Source organism: Anoplophora glabripennis, unplaced genomic scaffold, assembly GCF_000390285.2.
Source record: "Anoplophora glabripennis isolate ALB-LARVAE unplaced genomic scaffold, Agla_2.0 scaffold134, whole genome shotgun sequence".
Taxonomy (NCBI): domain Eukaryota; kingdom Metazoa; phylum Arthropoda; class Insecta; order Coleoptera; family Cerambycidae; genus Anoplophora; species Anoplophora glabripennis.
The window spans coordinates 862,204-883,468 of record NW_019416384.1 but is presented as its reverse complement, the minus strand read 5'-3'; the positions used below and the strand labels follow the sequence as shown (position 1 = coordinate 883,468).

Genomic DNA, 21,265 nt, shown 5'->3' with positions numbered 1-21,265 from the left:
AAATAAAATTAATAAATCCAATAGTGCGAGACCTTTTCACGACTTTTATCAGTCAGATATCGGCATGAAGCTAAGAGAGCTCGTTTTCCGGGCGCCGCGCCGCAGCAACTTCCGAATTCACTCACCTCTCGACCGTACTCTCTCCGCAAAAAGAAACATTCAGCCGGTTGGCATGATTAATGGAGGCCCTAATCCGGCGACCTGGGATTACAGAAAGGGCGGTGGCGGCAACTACTTGAGGCTAACAGCCGGCACGTCAGCAGTTAACTCTGTTAGAAACATGTTGAGGCGTTAATTTCGAATTTGGAAATTCATCAAATAAAGTCTAACGGTATTCTTCGATACCAGAAATCTACATAGGTATGCAAAAGATACCTAACCGCACAGATAAGATTCTAGTGAAATAATCAGCAATACAGTTGTCAGATCCAGGAATCTCGACGGTCACGTGGATGTGAAGCGCCAGCGAGTTGTATTTACATTGAGCCGTCAATCTCCCATTAGCGGGGCTGGCGAGGATCAACGCTCTTCCTTGCGGCACACTTGGCACCGTCTCTCACACACTCACACGCTCCCTCGCCTCCCCCGTGGTACGAAAGAATTAATTATTTAGCGCCCGCCTGCGAATTGATGGAAGTCACGGATGGTGTGCGGCGCTGGATACACGGGAAGTAACTTGGATGCACGGGAGGACAGCGCAGATGGCAGGTTCCTTTTATTTTCCGTAGACCCGACACATAAATAACCGTAGAAGTGACGACTTCACTTCATTAGACCACATTTTAATAAAACGATAGGTATAATAAATCCTGCGTTGCAGCTGAAAATAAATGTAGAAAAAAACACAAAATATCTGTAATATTACAAAATAATCACTCTAGTGTATTGTGAAATAAAAGGAATAGCAAATATATTTTTAACAGGCATTTTTTTTAAAATAACCATACAACGAACAGATACTCGCAATTTATCCCACATTTTTACATTAGACGGATCGTACTTATTCTTCGTACGGTGTTTTAAAAACCCCAAAGTTACTTACGCTCGGCCCAGAGATGTTAATTGAGAAGTTAATGAAAGAAAGGAGATACCACCATCTGGAAAGTTAGATGCCGAAGTTTCCTTCCTTATATTTCGCCGTCGAGATTCGGTTCTTGTTTCTTTACAAGAATAAGGGATCGGAAACATGGCTCGAGTTGAGAGGGCGATGTTCTTTACAAGTTTTGGCGTTGTTCAGCCGCAAACATGACGCCACCATCGGCGTCCGCCTCCTGGCACCCCTTTCCAGTTTCCAACACCTCCTCCCGCTCTGCTTTACCACCGAGTCACAAAACTTGAGAATTATCCCTAGTCGCAGCTGGAGCGAAATGTGAGTTTAAATGTCAGTAATGTATTAAATCTCTACTTAGTTACTTAAATAATGTGATTTTTTCTGATTAATTTCTTGGATAGTTAAATATGCTAACTTAGTCCTTATAGATGGGAAATTACGGGAAAAAATTATGAGAAACATGATGGAGAAAATTATAGTAGGCAGTCAAAATTGTTGAAGAATTTGATTAACGCATGAATGAGGCTAAAAACATGGATCCTTGCTAAAAGGAAAAGAAAAGAAATTTCGTCCTGTCAAGTGAGGTAGAAATATGCGACATGAAACTAAAGATGCGAAGTGAAGCAAAAAATGTCAAGTTATAAAAAATCATACTGTAGTATAACAACTCTAGGTTCGATAAAAAAACAATATATCGTAGTTGTGGCCAAAAACATGTGATCGTCATAAGGACTACCTACGTTGTGTGTATCCATTTTTAATTGACCGGAAGGCGCTGGCTACTAACTTTGTAGAGGGGATGTATGGTTTAATTATATAAAACAAAAGCAGAGCAAATACACCTAACCTTTATTTACATACAATTCAAATTAAACATGTGACAAATAGAAAGAACAACAAAAACATTAACAACCATTAAACATAAAAGGAGAGTGCCAGGCTCACCTAGAGCTCCTGTGGGGAAAGAGCATGGCAGAGAAACCCACGATCGTTGCTCTTACCACCCAAATATAAATACAAAACAACCGCTAACCAAAGGCATAAATTAAGAACCTTTGCTAATGATAAATAAGACCTGTCTCATTTAATGTGTCACTAAATGTCATCTGTTACCTCATATTAGTCATACACACTTCCAAGTAAAACTGAAGAGGTTTGGTGTTAGTTAGCCGGCAGAGCCGGAAGGTACTGGAGTCCCATACGGGAGGCAATCCAGCTATAGTTGAGATTTCGGAAGATCCTTCATAACACTGGAGTCCCATACGGGAGGCAATCGAGCTTAATCCAGATTCGTTCCGCACGGGCGAAAATGTTAGTAAACTCAACAAGGCTCGTATAGACGTATGACATAAAGTGAGCACAAGAAATCAAAGAACAACCTAATCATGATAAAACAAGTTAAATGTGAAACAAAGAAGTCGTTAATGCAATATCTGGGCAGTCACGACAATATACATATTTTAACATGTAATAAATAATGAGCAATCTATAATAATAATTGTAACAATTTTATCTTAGAAAAATATACGCCCCTGAGCGTAAGACAATGAAGGCTAAACATATACAGAATTATTATCATGAAACATCTATATTTTACGTATAACGTAATCGTGGCAAAAACAAGTTAGATGTGAAACAAAGAAGTCGTTATTGTAATGTCTGGCAATCAGGACAATACATATATTTTTAACATGAAATAAATAATGGGCAAACTTTAAGTATAATTATAACAATTTTACCTTGGAAAAATATATGCCCTTGAGCATAAAGCAATGGAAGCTAAACTTACAAAGAATTATTATCATGAAACATCTATAATCATCACAATCATAAGATTATATAGAACAATTAACAACAAAGTACTTAAAGAATATTACCTGCTAACTAATAACACTTTAAACAATTAACTTTTCACTACTTTGACACACTGCCCGCCGATCGTCTTGCTACCTATCTGCACACTGTTCTCACTTCAACTGCCTATCTTCAACTATCTAGGCTTCCTTCCAGAATTTCCTACCTAAGTGCCTGTTTTTTGTGCTTCCTTCTATCGACCGTTATTATTACTTTTTCATTGTTATACAACACCTATGTAACAGGTGACGTCGAAGTTGATAGGATAAGTACGGTTTTGCACAATACCCAACCAAAAAGTATGTAGATAACCTAAAATAAAATTCATAATTCAATGTTGGATGGGGTTAGATAATTTTACTTTGGCTTAGACGGTTTAACGTTGATTTAAGTAGTTACTTTTTCGACCTAGTAGTAATTTTTTTTCGTCTGGTTCAATTCTTCGTTGGTTTTAAATGTTTTTAGGTTTGATATTTTTCCGCGAGTTGAATATTTCTCCTTTGAGTTTGATAGTTTTTTTTCCATGTCTTTTGCGTTGGTTTCAGATGATTTAGCGATGCGAATCGATACGAAGTAGGAACGTGCAACATTGATAAAACATCGATGTTAACAAACAACACGTAAAATAAATAAAATCGATGTCAAATGAAATCATAAATAACGACTTATTTTTTAAAATATACAAAATTACCGTTCCAAACAAATTTACAATTCACCGATTACTATTACAGTACCTATGTACCTATAGGTTGGTATCTGCTGAATAAAGTGCCTCGCATTGGCATTATTCCTGCGATAGAAAACAAAATATGGACATTCCAGTGGCACAGTGAGGGGATAATCGAACTTCCATACCCTCCCCGGCTTGTTACCTGCGGGCGACGCATCAGGCAGAGTAAAGCAGCTCCGTCAATATTTTTATTTATCGGCAGTGCTGATGCCGCCGCCGTCACCGTTTTCGTATGCGTGCATCACATTCTCTCCGGGCTAATTCCGGGCGCGCCGCGCCGTGAGCGCGTCACATGTCCGCACAATGCCGCCGTTCCCACACTATCATCCTGATGGCCTATTTGCTCGGAACCGCTGATCTTTTGCTCCCTTTAAAACTCCGAATCAATAGACTAAATTGCGAACGAATTGGATCCCGCCGGATCCGCGGAGCGCGAAAAGTGATTAAGATTTTAAGGACGGATATCGCCCCTTTTCTCTTTGGAGCGCCCGCCCGTATCGTTTTAAAGTTAAACAGCGTTTTTCAGTCGCTTTTACGTTTTTAAAGAGCCGAAGGGATTTGCCCTTTTACGGCTCCATCGGGGGCTTTTGTACTTAACCGGCTCTATTCTGCGGACAATCGTGACGGGCTTTTAATTTTTCTGCTTTAAGAAAAACGCGGATTACTACGATCGAATTAGGCGCGCCTGCCGTCTGGGCGAGTTAACTTTTTTGTTCTATTTGGGCAGCTGGTCGCTTTCCAGACGACGCTTATTGCAGAAAAATGTTTGGATTAAATACATAAAATTAGGCCTCTCAGTCGTCAGTAGAGAATGTTTCATACTCATGTTTTGGCTGAAAAAATAATTCGGTGGTTAGAATATATACTACTTTTAATAAATAATTTACAATAAGTATGTGTGATGCATTAATAAAATTTACTATAAAAAATTGCAGTTTAGCTTGACGCATTATTTTCTTACAAGTTTTAATGTCTTAAAAACATTTCGTACGTTTATTTCAGCTTAAAATAAATTACAACATACATATATGTCCATATAAAGCAAAGAGAAACCGAAAACTTTTTAAATTATTTCTATTTTGTCATACCTTTAAAGAGAGAATCAAAACCAGCACGTGTAAGTAAATATTACGAGCATGAACGATTGATTGTCCACTGCAACATTCTTCCGCGCGCATATCCCAGCCCCCGTATAAACGTACACGCAGGCAGCGTCGGGTGCGATGATGCAGTCGTCCGGAAGCAATGAGCTGATACGTGAACTCACCATGTGAACGCGACATGTCGGTGTAGGGCAACGCTAAACCCGGGTAATCCTCTGATCCGATAGTGTCATGTCATTCTGTCAGGCTAGTGGAGCGAGGGTCAAACGGGCGAACGCGCAGGTCAGCCCACAGGTCATCATCAAGCACCTTGTCGCAGCATCCTGGGCTGGGTGTGGTGGTGAATGACATTATCCTTGTCGAGTCCCGAGATAATTTCACCGGCCGACTCGGGATTTTCCCTGACTGCCATAAATCATGCAGGACATAGAACGGTTTGACTGAGTAATGGTCCAGGAGTTCCCTTTGATGAATTTATGGAAATTGCCCGTTTCCTCGGATTGGTTAAAAAAGTAAACGGCCTCTACGGCTGTAGTTAAAATTTATTCCCAAAAGTGGCTAATATTACAATTATTAGTAAAAAGAACAATACCATTAATGTTTCCGTGAAAAAATACATTGAATTATCGTCAATCACTTTAACTGTTTGCAAAACCACATAATGTGTAAATTATTGTTTATTGATCAATATTTAAGTGTTGATCGGACTGACAAGTATAGTTTACAGCCATTTACACATATACAGGGTGATTCAGTCATAATGTCATTAATTTTAAGAGCAGATAGAGAAAAATGAGTATAATACGATGGCGTGATTAAAAAAAAATTTAAATGCATATTTAAGCTGCAAAAAAATATTTTCAAATCATTATTTAACCCCCTTTTCAGGCTGTTACTGACCGGCTGACGTCACAATATTATGCACGGCTACGATATGAACCTATGAACAACGCGCCCTAGATGCAACGTTGCCATATTTATATATTTTCGCTCATATAAAGACAATAAATAANTAAAAATAAGTTATTTGCAGCCGTGGAATTCTGTTTGGCTACGGAAACCTATCTGGCCCCTAGCCCCTAGACTAATACGAGTGTAGTAGCAAAAAGTTGTCGGTCTTTTATCAAAGGAAAATCGTATCAACAAATTTAATTTAAAATCTAAAATACGGGCTATGTTTTCGTAGTAGCTGTAGTCGCCCAGGTGCATCGAGTGTACGAAGTGGTCGGTTATATGTCAAATACTAACCTGGCGAGCTTGAACCTGAACTTGGCAACGCTGTTCCTTTAGCCGACAACTGTTCGTGACATTACGTTACAAAATTTTCCGAGCATCCGGGCATCGGCAGGGCAGCCCTCGTAGCGGGAGTTATGGGTTGATTTCCTTCATTTTTAAAAGTCGAGTAAAAAATTTTTTTTCCGATTTTCTGTCTTTATTAAGCCTTCCGAATACGTGGTTAAAATTAATGACATTATGACTGAATCACCCTGTATATTGATTTGTATAATTTTGAATTCGAACTAAAATTGAGACATAGATACCAACCTATATTTTTTTATGTAAAGCCGCGCTTTATACTTTAACTTTACGATGTTATACATAGCATATGTAAAAATATATAGCATATGCTGTTGTCCAAATTTATCATTCTACGACGTTTGAAATTTCACGACTGCGTTACTAAACACTTTTATTATCATTTTGATGGTTGCAATAGACCTTTTTAGTAGTGACGACACATACACCAAATAACAGGCAACCCCATAGTACACATTATCATGAAAAATTTCCCTATATTTTTACTAGGTTTCTACTACCTTATATACCTACTTCGGACATAAGTGCCAAAAAAATGGCTTCTTTGTCATGACCTTAAATATCGCGATATTCTGGCAATATCAGAAATATTTAAGAAGTTTCAAATCCCAAGTGACAAACTAATATAGAATTATAGAATGTATGTATTTAAATTTATAGAACAATATTGACTTTTATAGTAATTAATGAATTAAAATTATATCAATGTTATTGAGCTTGGGGATTAAAGATAATTTCATGTAAGCGAGTAGCCTCGCAACAGGATATCATTCTAGAAAAGTTTGGTTGTGGTTATAAGAGTACGTCTATAATAAACCACTTGAAGAAAAAAACACTCGATAAACACACTGACAAAGTACAACACCAAGAAAAACAATACTTAGTAGAACTAGAAAATGCCAAGATTAAACAATAAAACAAGAGAAAATACGATATTCTTTCCGAGCATGAATGAGCATTAGGAATGACACGGTTAATGTTAAATTTTTACTTTATTTAAATTTAGGAATATTCTTCACGCGTTGGTTGTTTTTAAATACTTCCAAATCCTTGTAAAAATAAATTAATTTGAAGTTGTTCATTTTTGTAGTACCCATATAGATATGTAAATAGTATACAAGGGTCAGATTCGGTCTGTACAATTTCAACTATGACAATTTGTTGCGGGTTGCCTAAATACGTGACGTCACACTAAACACGATGACAAATGCTTCATTACAGATGAAAACCTATTCAAAAAACACAATTTCCCAATTTCAGCCGTTCAGCACGAGAGGGGTCCCCGCAAGCCCAAGCTACAGCCGCAGACTCCTTCCCAGTCGCATCACCACCACTCGCCGCCCCTGGGCCACCACGGGCTGCCGCACATGCCACCTTCGTCGATGGCAGGGGGCGGCGATGGCAAGTTGCCTTCCGCCTCTTCTGGCGCTTTTCACTTCAGTCACGGCGTGTTTGCGGCGGCCACGCCGCATCACCCTCTGAAGGCGCTACAGCTGCCGCCGCCGCCGACGGCCATGTCTAGTCCCCAGGCTCATCCCCTGGACGCGCTGCCGTTGCCCATGTTTCATCCGCCCGCCCTGCCGCCGCCCCCGGGTCTCCTGCATATCCTTATGTCCGCTGAGAAGTGTCAGGTTAGTCCAAAATATAGATCTGTTCGTAAAAGTGGTGCGGCTTATTCCAATAATTTACAATTCACAATGTACTGTAAATTTAAATATACTCGTAGGTATGTATTTCGTTTTGTCGTTTTTAGGAATTAGTGTGGGGTACCAAACTGTCCCAAATAGAACCCAGTAGTAGCGACTCAAGTCAAGGACTCGTGTCTAGTCCTGCAGGACTATCCTTGACCTCAAGTCCCCCTTTGGCACCTCTACCTCTTACACCTACATGGGAAATGTTACAGGTTAGTTATACATATTAATTTGATATTCTTTATTATTGTACAAGGAAAAGAAATTGTAAAAAATAGTGATAGACTGACAGTAGGGCAGGCGTTTTCTCTACATCCCTACAAAAAATTGATTTAGGTTGTTTAATTAAGGTATATTGCTAGTGCGGTAACATCATCACAAGTTAACAGTGGGTACTTACAATTTCCTTCAAACGCAAAGTAAATTTCTCAAAAATATCTACACGTTTTAAAAAATATTTTTGGTAGAGGAATTAATTAATTTAAGTTAGCAATTTTATTCTTATTTTAATTTGAAATTTTATTTTACGTGTATGTGCACGATTAGCAATAAGCGAAAATCATAAATTGTAGGTATGTTGGCACACCGATCTTTTTTGACAGGATTGTATAAATTCAATGATTTCGAATTATCCGCTATATAGAGGTCGTTATAGTCGTGTCAATAATAAAGTCCCTGAGTATAAGTTTTTTCGATACATTTTTATGCAATTGATTAATTTTCACCGCATATTTTACACAATACGCAATACCTCAACATTAAGATTAATTTATTTATATTTACTAAAAAATTGTGCAATTTGCCAATGTTTTCCGAGTGGTGTAGGATTTATCCTACAGTTTTCTTTCTGGAAACGTATAGGGACAGTTAGGTATTCCATAATTCCGGCTTTTTATCGTGCATAAGGGAAAGCCGTCGTCCGCATGTATAATTACGAATTCCGGAAATGTTGCGGGGAGTTTTGTAGGCGTAGCCAAGAAGAGAAGGGTGATTTTATTTCAGCCACTACGGTTTCAGCTGAAAAGTCATCGCGAATGCCACGAAGTCACGGGCGAATAGCACACCACACCTCCTTGTACACCCTCGTGTCGCCTCTTCATCGGTAGCATTAAAATCTCCAAAATTATTTGTTTTTACTGTTGTGTTAATGAAATTGCCGTTGTTAGCTAACTGCCTAAAATACAGCGCAAATTTTGTTTCAATAGGGTTTACTCACCCAAAAAATGTCAAATTTCAAATTAGTACATTTTTTAAATGAAACCATATATTTCGTAAAGTATACCTATATGGAAGCACCCAATATACATTTTTAATAAATCTGTAGGACATTAGTATAATACATTTAATATATTTGCTATATAATTTGAAGTATTCTCTCTCTGGTAAATTGTTATTTTGGGGATAAAGTTCTAATCCTCCCCTTAAGACATTTTAGGAATTTCGTATTTTTTTCGGACTTGTACGATGATCATACAATTCATTCCATATACAGGGTGTTTGTAAATAAGTGCGAAATATTTTCGAGGCTGGTTGCCGAAGTTATTTTGTGAAATAAAGTTCATATAATCGTAGGTCGAAGTATGCTTCGTTTCTGTGATACAGAGTGTTTAAATTTTAACTTTTTATTTATTTCTATTAATTATTTCAAAGAGTTTTAAAGATATTGACTCGAAATTTGCTGGTAGTATTTTATTTAGAAATACTGACAGCAACCTACTAGATAATGTGTCAATAAAAATTAAAAATACACAACCTGCAATAAAATATATTTTATTGTTTTTTTCAAAAACGGTGCATCCTACGAAAAAAATTGAAGTGATCAATTTCATTCAGAATTGATGGGGGATTTCTAAAAAAATATCAAAACGGGAAGAAGTTAGTGGCGTAACATTTTTTTTATTAAAAAAATATTCTGGTATTCTCGCACGAACGTCACTGGTGCAAGTATAAATATTTGGATCGCCCCAAAAAATGCACATTTATCTTTCCAAAGCGTCTTTCAAGTTTCGAGTCAATATCTTTAAAACTCTGAAATAATTAATAAAAGTAAATAAAAAATTAAAATTTAAACACTCGGAAACGAAGCATATTTCGACCCACGTTTATATGAACTTTTTTTTCACAAAATAACTTCGGCAACCACCTCCTAAAATATTTCGCACTTATTTACAAATACCCTGTATATTTTGCAAACGAAATTGATACGATGAAAAGTTTTTTGAGGCCTGGAAGATAAATTTTTGTGTAAAAGAGTTAGATACATTTTTTTATTTCTGCGTAGTCTTAAATGTGCAAAAAAAAGTCATAACAAGAAAGACAGGAATCCTGCACGATTCTAGTTTAGATATAGTGTGTCCCGAGATACAAAGATATCAACTCAAGTATCAAAAGCGATGAGGTATATGTTTAAATTTTTTTTCAAAAATCTCTTAGTTTGGAACAACAATTTTTTTAAAGGAAGCACTTAATTAGTATTATCTAGTATCCGGTATTTAAGCGAGCATTTTTTTTAGTTCTTAGGCGCTCGATAGCGTTATTTTAATGGATACAAAGTACCGGACAAAAAATTTGAAAAAAATTATTAGATATAGGTCATTTTTTCCAAATAACAAAATGATTTGGTATAATTTCAGGAGACAACTGCCAGACTCCTGTTCATGGCAGTGCGGTGGGTGCGCTGTTTGGCTCCCTTCCAGACCCTCAGCAAGCACGACCAGCTGCTCCTGCTGCAAGAATCCTGGAAGGAGCTGTTTCTGCTGCACCTGGCGCAATGGTCCGTGCCGTGGGACCTCTCCACGCTGCTGGGGTGTCCGCAGGCTAGGGAGAGGCTACCCGCCGACCTGCATACCGCCACGGAAATCAAGACAATACAGGTAAACAGGAAATAATAGAGTTCAGACATTCGTAGACTGACATATATTGATTAGGGTTATAAAACTGATGATACGATTTTGAAATTTTCAGGAAATAATGTGTCGCTTTCGTCAAATATCACCAGATGGCAGTGAGTGTGGATGCATGAAAGCCATCCTTTTATTTACACCAGGTAAGTTTTTAAATTAACAGGGGGATAAAATTTAACGTATTTTACAAGTTTTTCATGTAAATATCACATAGTTTCAGATTTATTTTTCAATGTTCTTTCTTCATTCTGTATATAATATTTTTCATTTCAATGAATAGGTACATAACTTCTTTTACAAAAGATCGAGATCCAGATTTTTTACTACTGTTTAAAGACTGTCTTTGTGTATTGACTGACACTATGGTGAGTAGTTTTGTTCAAAGTGTAAAGTACGTGAAATATTAATCGAAAAGAGATAGCTCACATCCTAAAGATATTAATAATTTTGATAATTTCTTTGGTGTAAACCACTAGACTAGTGGTTGTTTTGTCAAAATGTCAAAAGTATCGTCACTAAAACTTCTGTATCTCGATAAGTTGAAAGATAATATCTACGTACTAACATATATGTAGGTATATGGATTTTTGATTTGCGGCGCCATCTGTGGGTTAGTCCCGGGACTTTTTAACCGCGATGTTTCACCCGGCAGAATGAAATTGTTAAATATTGTAGAAAAACCTTGTATTTTGTATTCTTGTTGTTCTTACACCGACCTTGATAAAGACAAACGCACACGTAAAAATAGCCACAATAGAAATATGTAAACTAAACACGAAACGTAAATGAAACGTGGCAAATGAGATGTTTTACTGAACATTTGAAACATTAACTAGAAACGTTTCTGTTTCATTACAGAAATGTAGCACTTGAAAACTTATTTAGTGAAACAGCCGAAACGTTACAATTCAAGAGAGTTTGAAACAGTACTCGAAACATTTCCTTTCGATCTCGGAAACATAACAGACGAACAACCCTTTGCTATTTTTGCTTATCTTATAGAACATTCGGCATTAGTTAAATTTTGCTCTCAATCCCCAATCCTTCTCAAGCGTTAGTTCATTTGCCTTTATTATATAAAGACATAATTAGAAAAAAAATGTGGTAGCAAATTTATAACACGAGTCTAGAAAAAACGTATGTTCGTGACTTGCGTAGACTGCGCGTAACAGCCCGAGTTTATTTGTTTCCCGTGTGTCGTTTCAATTCGTATTATGTTAGGTTAGGTTTGCGGTTTGTCAGTTTGCTTGGTTTCGTTGTTATTCATCTTTACTTTGACGCTATTTTATGTGATAATTTGTAGTGTGTGCAGTTGTGGTTATTGTAAGGTGCATATAAAATAATGAATATTGATGCAAAATGTTTAAAACGATATGTGTAGAGATTTCCAATTTTGCGTCACATCTACCTAAATATAGTTATACCCACTACTATTACAGACAAGAGGACAAGGGACAAGAACTAAGAAAATGGAACAACAACATACGTTTCGATATAATTTGAAGAGCAACTACTTAGTCAGTGAGAACTATTTGAAATATGGATGAATCAAGTGAAATAGACGTCATTTATTTTATATTTTGTACAAATGTTTATATTTGTTTATGTGTATAGGCATGCTTAAATAAAAGAGTTTAGGTATACCTACAGATATTTACTTTGTCAAGATATCATTTTGTATCCTTATTTCTGCTGTATAATTTATTATTATTAAAATGATATATGTAATATTGACCATGCGTAGAAGAAATTATAACTTTATATTATTTTTCAGTAATGTTATTTGTTTTTCATGTACCTACCATTTCAACATTCATAATCATAACTAACTTTTTCTAATTATCAGTTCGTCATTGTTACATTCATGAAGGTCTCAACATTAGAAAATTTCCATTTCAGAAGCGTATTTGAACTGTATAAAATGTGTAGTTTTTTTTTAATGCTTCTGATATTGTTTTGTGATATTTTTATTTGTACCATGAATGGCAAAATTCATAATCCATATTAGAAACTTTTTTCAGTGGCTTCTCAAAAAGAAAGAAATTCTTAGTAAAAGTTGCCTCATCCCCAAACTAGAAGAGCATATTTATTTTTTTTAATATACAATGTAACTTTTTTTAGTTCGAATTAAGTCATTCACAATACAAATTAAAATATCACAAAGGAGTATTAGAGATATTTAAAAAAATACTCACACTATTTATACTATTTCAAAAACGCTTTTGAAATGAAAATGATCTAAAGTTGAGAGCATTATGAGAACAATATGGTAATAAAATTATTATGTTATTCAAACATTTCTGAAAATATACTGAAACGTAAAACAAAAATATCGAGGGCATAAATGGAACATAAAAAGAATGTTACTGAAACCAATTTTTTGAAACGTTTCATTGGAAACGTATTTTCGGGAGGACATCTTGGGCTTCTAGAACGTTACCAGAAGGTTGCATGTTTTTTTTATGAAATGTTTCAAGAAAAATGGAAACGTTTCTGAAACATGTCAGAAACTGAAAAATGTTTAGTGGGTTATTATTCCTACAATTATTTATTTAGGATTGTTTTTTCAAGTATCCTCGTCCTAATCAGCAACCTCTTTTTTATTTTTTAACATGGATTCTAGTAAATGGCTAATTATGAACACCCTGTATAATCAAGTATACCTATTTTGATTTTGCAGAGACGGCAGGACTATGCGATGTCCAACCGGTCGAGATGCTACAGGACCAGGCGCAGTGCATATTGGGGGACTACGTACGCACCAGGTATCCCAGGCAGCCGACCAGATTCGGGCGACTGCTCCTGCTCGTGCCCAGCCTCCGAGCCATTCGGCCGCTCACTGTGGAACTGCTCTTCTTCAAGGAGACCATCGGGGAAATACCCATTACCCAGCTCCTGGGTGACATGTATTACATGGAGAAATGCGTCACTCCATCTTAGGCACAATTCTCATATTTTTCTATGAATTATTCCCAGTTTAATTCGAATTAGGTATCTACTTACCTACTGAACGAATATGGTCGAACAACTAATAAAATAACTTTTAAGAGATATACCAATTTAAAAATATCTCCTACAAAGACAGAGGAATAACTGCATATTCATAATTTTTAAAGCTCTCATGCGTTTTTGTCATTTAGGTGTTAGTGGTGACCACCTTGTACATAAAACAACAATTTTTAAATATTCCTGTGATATTAATCTGTATGTGTGGAAAATTCCAAGGATGAAAATAGGGAGGGGCCTTGGAACTTTATTTAATATAGATTATTACATTGTTATTACGATAAGGATGTTCAAAGAGCTCATTCAAACGGTAAACTTAAAAAAAATATATTAGGAAGAGTCTATGTTCAAAGCATGGATTTGTCGTGGACCGCGTTTTAACCCTTCCAAGGTCATTTATACTTCGTACACATAAAGTGTGATCAAAACTCTTAAGTCACTTGTAATTATTTGTATTAAAATAACATGCCTCCAACACTAAATGTACCTATTTATTTTAATATAGTGGTAAGTTTTCTCTCGAAAAATGTAAATCTTATAAACCAATAAATTGTACCTATATAAATGTGTTAAATTTATGTTGTTTTCTTTTTAATTGAAAATTAATAGTATTGGGTAAATGTACCTCCCAAGGTAAGTTAATTTTACAATCGATTTAATGGATTAATTATGATATTAGTCCCTGTATAGGTAATGACAGTGGGAAATATTGATGAATCAGTCTATTCTTGTAAGGAATACCCTTGAAAATAGAATTGCAAAGTACACTCTATAAGAAAATGAATGACCGTTTGAGTAGACTACCTCTTTCATATTTTATATATTTTTTAGTTATTAGGTATTATAAATGTATGAATCACTACGTATATACATAACCGCAACATACTTTCTATAATAATATTACAAATTTTAAAGGTTATAATATAATGAAATATTGAAATTATATGATTTCTCTGATTTTTTTGTGGTCGACTGTACTACATATATTGTGATTGCCACGTTGCCAATTACACGTCTAATTTTCTCAGCAACTTGTAATTATTGTCTCACCTATCGAATTTTTTTTTTTATGTAATTATGAACTTTCAAAAATAGTAACTATTTCAATTTGCCATAAAGAAAAAGCTGGGGTTTAACATCTCTATATTTCACAGTAATTAGACTTAATAAAAATCTTAATTTTGTTAATAGACACATTTATAGAAGCATATGAATTGGACCCAATTGTTAAATATGTAACTACCTATAATTAAAAATTAGTAAATTTAAATTTAGTGTCAAACAACGGTACGTATTAATTTCATTTCCTTGTTGGTCTTGTGCACTAATAAATTTAGTTAAAAAAAGAGATTTTTAAGTACCTATATTTGCTTCAAGTACTTAATGGCATTCAAGAAACAATTCAATAGTAGGTATTTATTTAAATGTAGGTAGCTAACGATTTTGTAAAAATACTAACTATGCGAGAAATGCAACATATGGCAACCTCGGTACTACAATTTTCTCATTTCGTTCGTTTCAGTGACGTTAACCGAATGCATTTGAACCGGTTACAAAAGTCTGTAAGAAAATTACATACGATTTATACATATTATGTCTAAGCCAAGGGTTCTAGTGCTCGGAGGTAATCAATCCAGTATAAATCTGATGATTTGGACACATAAGTGGAATTATAACCTAATTTCTTTATAGGTTGTGGTTTCGTTGGTCGAAACCTGGTATCCTACTTAGCAAAGAATGATCTCACAAGTGCAATAAGGGTAGTCGACAAAGTGCCTCCACAAGTGGCCTGGCTGAATGATGCCCATACTGGAGCTTTCGGAAGTAGTAACGTGGAATTCAAGAGTGCTAATTTGATTAATCCAGGTAAGCCACACACTACAGTTTAAACTGACAATATTTATGCATTTCTGAATTTTAGAATCATGTAAAAACGTTTTCCAACCCTTCGACGGTATGCCCTGGGATATTGTGGTAAACTGCGCAGGGGAGACGAAACTGGGGCAAACCGATCCCGTTTACAATGAAGGCATATTGAAATTGAGCTTAAACTGTGCAAAGGAAGCAGCTCAACAAAATGTCAAGCACTTCATCGAACTGTCGTCTGGCAATATGTACTCTTCGGATAAGGTCGCCCATAAGGAAGACGGTCCCGTTGAGCCGTGGACCTTTGTTGCCAAGTGGAAGCGACAGGTAAAGTTTTCATATAATTACTAAGATTATCCGTCCTAAGAAGATATCACAGGGCCTTTGTATTTTTAGGTAGAGAAACAGTTTGCAGAAATGTCCGATTTACCATACACCATCCTTAGGTTGCCGGTAGTGTATGGACCTGGTGACAGGAGCGGTTTGATGCCGCGGATAATGGCCGCAGCAATTTATAAGCACCTGGGCGAAACCATGAAGCTGCTGTGGAATGCGGAGCTAAGAATAAATACCGTGCATGTAAATGACGTGTGCGGGGCGATTTGGTTTGTTTGTTGCCGGGATGATACCGTTGGGCAGGTAGGTTAATTTTTTTTTAAACGATAATCTGCTTTTTGAACACTTTTTAAGATAACGACTAAGAGGTTGTAAACTAATTGAATGTTGGAAAAATTGTAACTGAAATAGAACTATTTATCAGTTTTGTTTATGTGATGAAGTGAGTATGCATTTTGCAGTGCAAGGGGGTAAAATAATAATGACACATTAATCTTATCTCCAAGTGTCCGGGAAATTGAGATAAATAATAAATAATCAAATAATATTTTTATATCCAATTAGGATTAACTAGCACTATTCTGTTGCGAATTGTTCTCGACACTTAAACTGAAAATCTTCTGTGCTATTGTGGTATCTGTTATATCCTGTTCCACTTCCTTTATATTTTATCAATAGTTTGTCCCGTTTTCCCTTCTGATTGTTCTCAAGCATTGCTTATCTGTTGTTAGCATTGACATTAGCCATATCATAGCGATAAAATGTAACGAACCGCTAATGATGGTAATACTGTGCCAGTAAAATATTTTTATACAGGGTATAAGGACATGCAACCTTTGTTTTTCAGCACATTTTTCTGGTTACGATGAAGTGTCTTATGATATGGTTTACATTTTAGTTCTCGTCAAAATAACAAATTATCTATTTTCAGAAAGAGTGCTTTAGAAAAAAAAAGCATTCAATTTTGAAACGAAATTTTGACAGTTCAGTTAGACTTTCAATGAACAATGTCAAAGTCCAGGACAATTAAAAATATAACTTTGACATGAAACGGAGCCAGATACTCTTTAAATTAATTAACCAGTAAACTTGAAACATGTATTGCCCTTCTTGTAAATATAATATTTTTAGTTATCTAGACGTTGACATTGTGAATGAAAATTTTTCCCAACTATTAAAATTTCTGTTCAAAGCACTCTTTGTGAAATATGGTGTTTTGAAACAAACAAAAAAGTAAATCTTGTCAGGGATAATATCGCAACCATAAGAAAAACAAAAGTATACAGGGCGTCCCGAAATTCATGCAACAAAATTTGGTCACAGATTCTTAAGACAAACCCGTATTTTTTATTTTTGCCAAGTGGCCCCCTCTTTCGGATTTTCAGTTCCCTGAAGTCCGCCCCTAAGAATAATCTTTTTTTTTATATCTCAGGACCCTGTGGTACGAGAATCACTAAATTTGGTACATAGAGGTTTTATGACATGTGGAATCTGATGGTGCTACGTTTTTTGGCGGGGATCCCCCTTAAGACAATTTTTCGTGGGCCCCCTTGTTTTTGGAGTCGAAAAAATTTGGTCGCATATTTAAATTTCTTAAAAATTATCAGTCCACTAGAAAGCTATTAAATTTAGAAACTTTTTGTTTCTATACTTTTTTCGTAAAACGCAATGTTTTCGAGGAAAATGTCAAAAATTTGGTCGCATATTTAAATATCTTAAAAATTATCAGTCCACTAGAAAGCCATAAATTTAGAAACTTTTTGTCTCTTTATACTTTTTTCGTAAAACGCAATGTTTTCGAGAAAAATGTCAAAAGACAAAAATGTTTCTAAATTCAATGGCTTTCTAGCTAACTAATAACTAAAAAAAAAAATCAAATTTGCCACCAATTTTTCTGGTTCTAAAGACAAAGGGGGCCCACGAAAAAGTGTCTTAAGGGGGTTTCTCACCAAAAAGCAAAGCACTGTGAGATTCCACATGTCATAAAACCCCTGTGTATCAAATTTAGTGATACTCGTACAACATGGTTTTGAGATTTCAGGGGGCTGATTGGTAAAAAGAAGAAATACGGGTCCCCTAAATTTGTCTTAAGAATCTATGACTAAATTTTGTTGCATGAATTTCAGGACACCTTGTATAGTGTTTTTTCTCCATGCTGCTCCATGTATGGCTAATTCAACTACATATTTGAAGATCCATTTATATTGATTTTCAATTAAAAAAATAAAAACAATTTTTTTTTGTTTTTGTTGGTAACTTTAAAACGAAAAAAGATTTTGGAACATTTTGCAATGCTACTACGGAACGATGTGTGTAAACGTCAAAATAAAAGAAGCTTCTCCCACAGTACATTATGTCAATCACTTTTTTAGATCTACAATGTGGTGGACGACGCGGACTCCACCCAGGGCTCCATAACCAATATCCTGGCCGACCTTTTCAACGTCAAAGTCGACTATTACGGAAATCTCGTCTCGGCGGTTGTGGATCTGGTGGGGGCCGCTGACGACGCCAACGATAAACACCTGGGCCCTTGGGCGGAGGCCTGCCGCGACAACGACATTCTCAACACCCCTCTGTCTCCTCATATGGATTCGGAATTGCTCCTGCACAAACATCTGAGACTGGACGGGAGCAAGTTGAGAAACTTGGGCTTCTCCGTGTCCGTGCCTCATCCCACCGAGGAGAATCTAAAGGAGATCGTCAACGACTTCCTGAAGATGAAGGTCTTCCCTCAGTCGTTGGCTCCTTGAGGGGCTTTTTTTTTGCAATTTTTCGAGTGTAATATTTCATGTAGAGGGGGGAAATTTGGGAGCCGTAATCTTTAATTGTCTCGTCTTAGTGGTTGTTTGTTCGTTTCGGAATTGGATTTGCCAAAAATATCGTTGGGGTTGCGGTTTCCGAAAGTCCCCTTTCTCTCCGAGTAGCTGTAAGGGTAAAATAAGTACTTATTCTGTACTTACATACTGTTTTGCTTTCTCATATTAGGCTTAGGAGAACCGTCACGGGAAGGAGTGTTTTTAATAATTGTCTGGCTCAGCGAGGAACGGTGCACGATGAAAGGGAATTACTCCGGGCCTAACCTGGGAGGTGATCCGTTATTTTTCCTAAATACTTAAAATATACAGGTTTAAAGTGCATTAATGGTAGATAAGTAAGATTAAAAATATATTTTAAAGCGGAAGCTGCAAGTGATAATCAAACCACATTCCAACTGCTTAGTTTGTGATTTATTGTTCCACGCAGGGCGTCGAGATATTCTACCGGGAAAATTCCACAATTCGCTCTCTGGCCAATAAAACGAAAAAGGTTCATGTAAATGTCGGTTCGAACTTGATATTTTATGTTTAAGTTCAAAATTTTTGGTTTAAACTCGAAACTTTTAGTTGACTTTCGAAAGTACAAAAAATTGTAAGTTTGTATTCAGAAATTCGAAATTTGAAACAAGTTTTACCTCAAAATTTAAGGTTTGCACTTGATATTTTGCAATTAAACTCAAAATTTTGACTTCAAACTCGAATTTCAACTTGACATTAGAAAATTCAGGTATTAATTTGGTAATTTTCAGTTTTCAAGCAAAATTTTGAACTTTAAAGAAATTTCAAGTTTGAAACGTGAAATTTGAGACAGAAAATTTTGCTAAACTTGAAAATGCGAGTTCAAATTCAAAATTTCAATTCGAACTTGATACTTCACGATGTTCGGAAGGCAAGAACAAAAAATAAAATGAGCCTTTCTATGCTTTCATAGAAACGTATTATTTTTACAATAATTTTATTATAACACTTCTGTAGTTGGTCTAATGATCTCACAACCCAAATCTACAACTATTTTTAGAACTACTGAAATTTTAGATTCTTTTAAGAAAACACAACTTGCTACTTTTTAACCTCACGTCTCTTTTTAGATGGTATTCATCATGATGTGACTTAAAAAAAAATATTTTTGCGTTTTTTATGCGATATAATAATTATGTGGTACCAAGGAAAGGGGGTAGGTGGGGGAATGCTTTGTGTAAATATTTCTGTCACCAACAGAGGCTGTATCGATTGTGAATATTTCCAATTTTGATGAAAGTCCTGAGTAAAAAATTAATTTTGACTTAATCTCTTCATTATTTTAAAAAATGTGTATCTGTAATTTCCAAATTATTAAAAAAAAGTCCATATGATTTTGTTAAATTTTTGGTCGGAGAATCGTTTATAGGCTTTTCTTAGTGGAATATCGTAACACCCCGTACATTTAACCATCGAGGTGTCAATTTTTGAAATGTTGCTCAAATTATTCTTTAGAGTTTCTCAGCGACGAGGCTTTATTTTGGTATCGTTGTTAACGAGTTGTACTATTGTTAATTAAGTCCGAGTCTCGTACTGAATAAATTATACTGCTTATCGCCCGTGTTTCATTTGTCCCTTTGTTCCACCCTGTCCAAGAGCAAAAAATAAGAAAAAACGTCAAGATGTTTTATTCGAAAATATATTACGAAATAATTAAAAAACGACAAAAAGTATCACCAAATATCCATTTAATTCATTTCATGAACGTTGTTCTTACACATATTGCACCCTCTGAAGTAATGAGACATAAAAATTGTGACGACCGGGAAATCGTTACCTAATCGGGGCTATGACTAGATTCAGTTTGAGTTGGTCCCTATTGGGTCCCACCAGGTATGGCGTGTCCTTCTCTCCTTGCAGGGTGGCCGGCGTGTTCAGCTCATTGAACGGAATCAAGTCGTCGATATTCATCACCTGTGAAAATGTTTATGAATCACTGCCACATCGGAAGAATAAGGACTATTTACATGATGGGATGTAAAAAATTTACGGGGGACGTTCTTAAGGAGGTTCGATACCAAAAGAAAAATGGTAAGAATGTTTTCAAAGCAATTGAAATCTGTTAATAAATATGCAAACTGATTTGTGTAAAAATAGATCGATTGACAACGTAGTTTTTTTGAAAATTGATTTTAAAAATTATGCTCTTTTACACAGGCTCTTATGGGAGTTGGGAAAAAACTTTAATCAAACGTGAATATTGCTCTTAAAAATGGTTAGGATCGGAAAAATAAAATTGTAATTAAAGAATTAAATATTACTAAACATTTTAAAACAATAAAAATATGCACTTACAATGTAATTATTGAGATAATGGAATGAATATACAACGTTTTGACAAATTTGAACAAACATCTGATCCAATGAAAGGAAATATGGCAACACTGTACGCTGTATTTAATGCTTCGACCGAGACGTTATATTTGAATAGCTCAATTATAGATTATAAAATTATTCCAGTCGAAAATATATGTAGTAATAATTAATATTAAATAAATTTTTCGTGATCTAAAGCAATATACTAGCAATTTGAAACAAAAATTGAAAGGATCTCTTTGCAAAACGAACAGT

The 21,265-nt window shown here is 35.6% G+C and overlaps 3 protein-coding genes across 3 annotated transcripts in view; 2 read left to right on the top strand and 1 right to left on the bottom strand.

Moving 5' to 3' along the window:
- LOC108903796 (nuclear receptor subfamily 2 group E member 1) overlaps positions 1-14,121 on the top strand; it is a 35,072-nt gene extending 20,951 nt beyond the window's left edge. The window contains exons 4-8 of the mRNA XM_018706094.1: positions 7,316-7,686; positions 7,809-7,958; positions 10,380-10,619; positions 10,711-10,792; positions 13,330-14,121. Coding sequence (XP_018561610.1) covers positions 7,316-7,686; positions 7,809-7,958; positions 10,380-10,619; positions 10,711-10,792; positions 13,330-13,589 — 1,103 coding nt within the window. The 3' untranslated portion in view covers positions 13,590-14,121. The remainder of the gene's footprint in view (positions 1-7,315; positions 7,687-7,808; positions 7,959-10,379; positions 10,620-10,710; positions 10,793-13,329) is intronic.
- A 1,055-nt stretch (positions 14,122-15,176) lies between these two features.
- Positions 15,177-20,249, top strand: LOC108903822 (dTDP-D-glucose 4,6-dehydratase). Its single transcript, XM_018706126.1, has 5 exons — positions 15,177-15,279; positions 15,348-15,521; positions 15,577-15,848; positions 15,918-16,160; positions 18,230-20,249. Exons 1-5 carry the CDS (start codon positions 15,249-15,251, stop codon positions 18,608-18,610), a joined length of 1,101 nt encoding a protein of 366 aa, XP_018561642.1. The 5' UTR covers positions 15,177-15,248; the 3' UTR covers positions 18,611-20,249.
- Positions 20,250-20,306: 57 nt separating this feature from the next.
- The window catches only part of LOC108903778 (BTB/POZ domain-containing protein 17), a 6,386-nt gene continuing 5,427 nt past the window's right edge, over positions 20,307-21,265 (bottom strand). The window contains exon 3 of the mRNA XM_023454386.1: positions 20,307-20,608. Coding sequence (XP_023310154.1) covers positions 20,468-20,608 — 141 coding nt within the window. The 3' untranslated portion in view covers positions 20,307-20,467. The remainder of the gene's footprint in view (positions 20,609-21,265) is intronic.

What these genes read in the sequence shown, in the direction of transcription:
- LOC108903822 (XM_018706126.1), top strand. Translation starts at nt 15,249, where the DNA reads ATGTCTAAGCCAAGGGTTCTAGTGCTCGGAG. An exon ending in AAGGGTTCTAGTGCTCGGAG is followed by an intron (nt 15,280 to 15,347) that starts GTAATCAATCCA and finishes ATTTCTTTATAG; the next exon opens with GTTGTGGTTTCGTTGGTCGA. An exon ending in GGGATGATACCGTTGGGCAG is followed by an intron (nt 16,161 to 18,229) that starts GTAGGTTAATTT and finishes TCACTTTTTTAG; the next exon opens with ATCTACAATGTGGTGGACGA.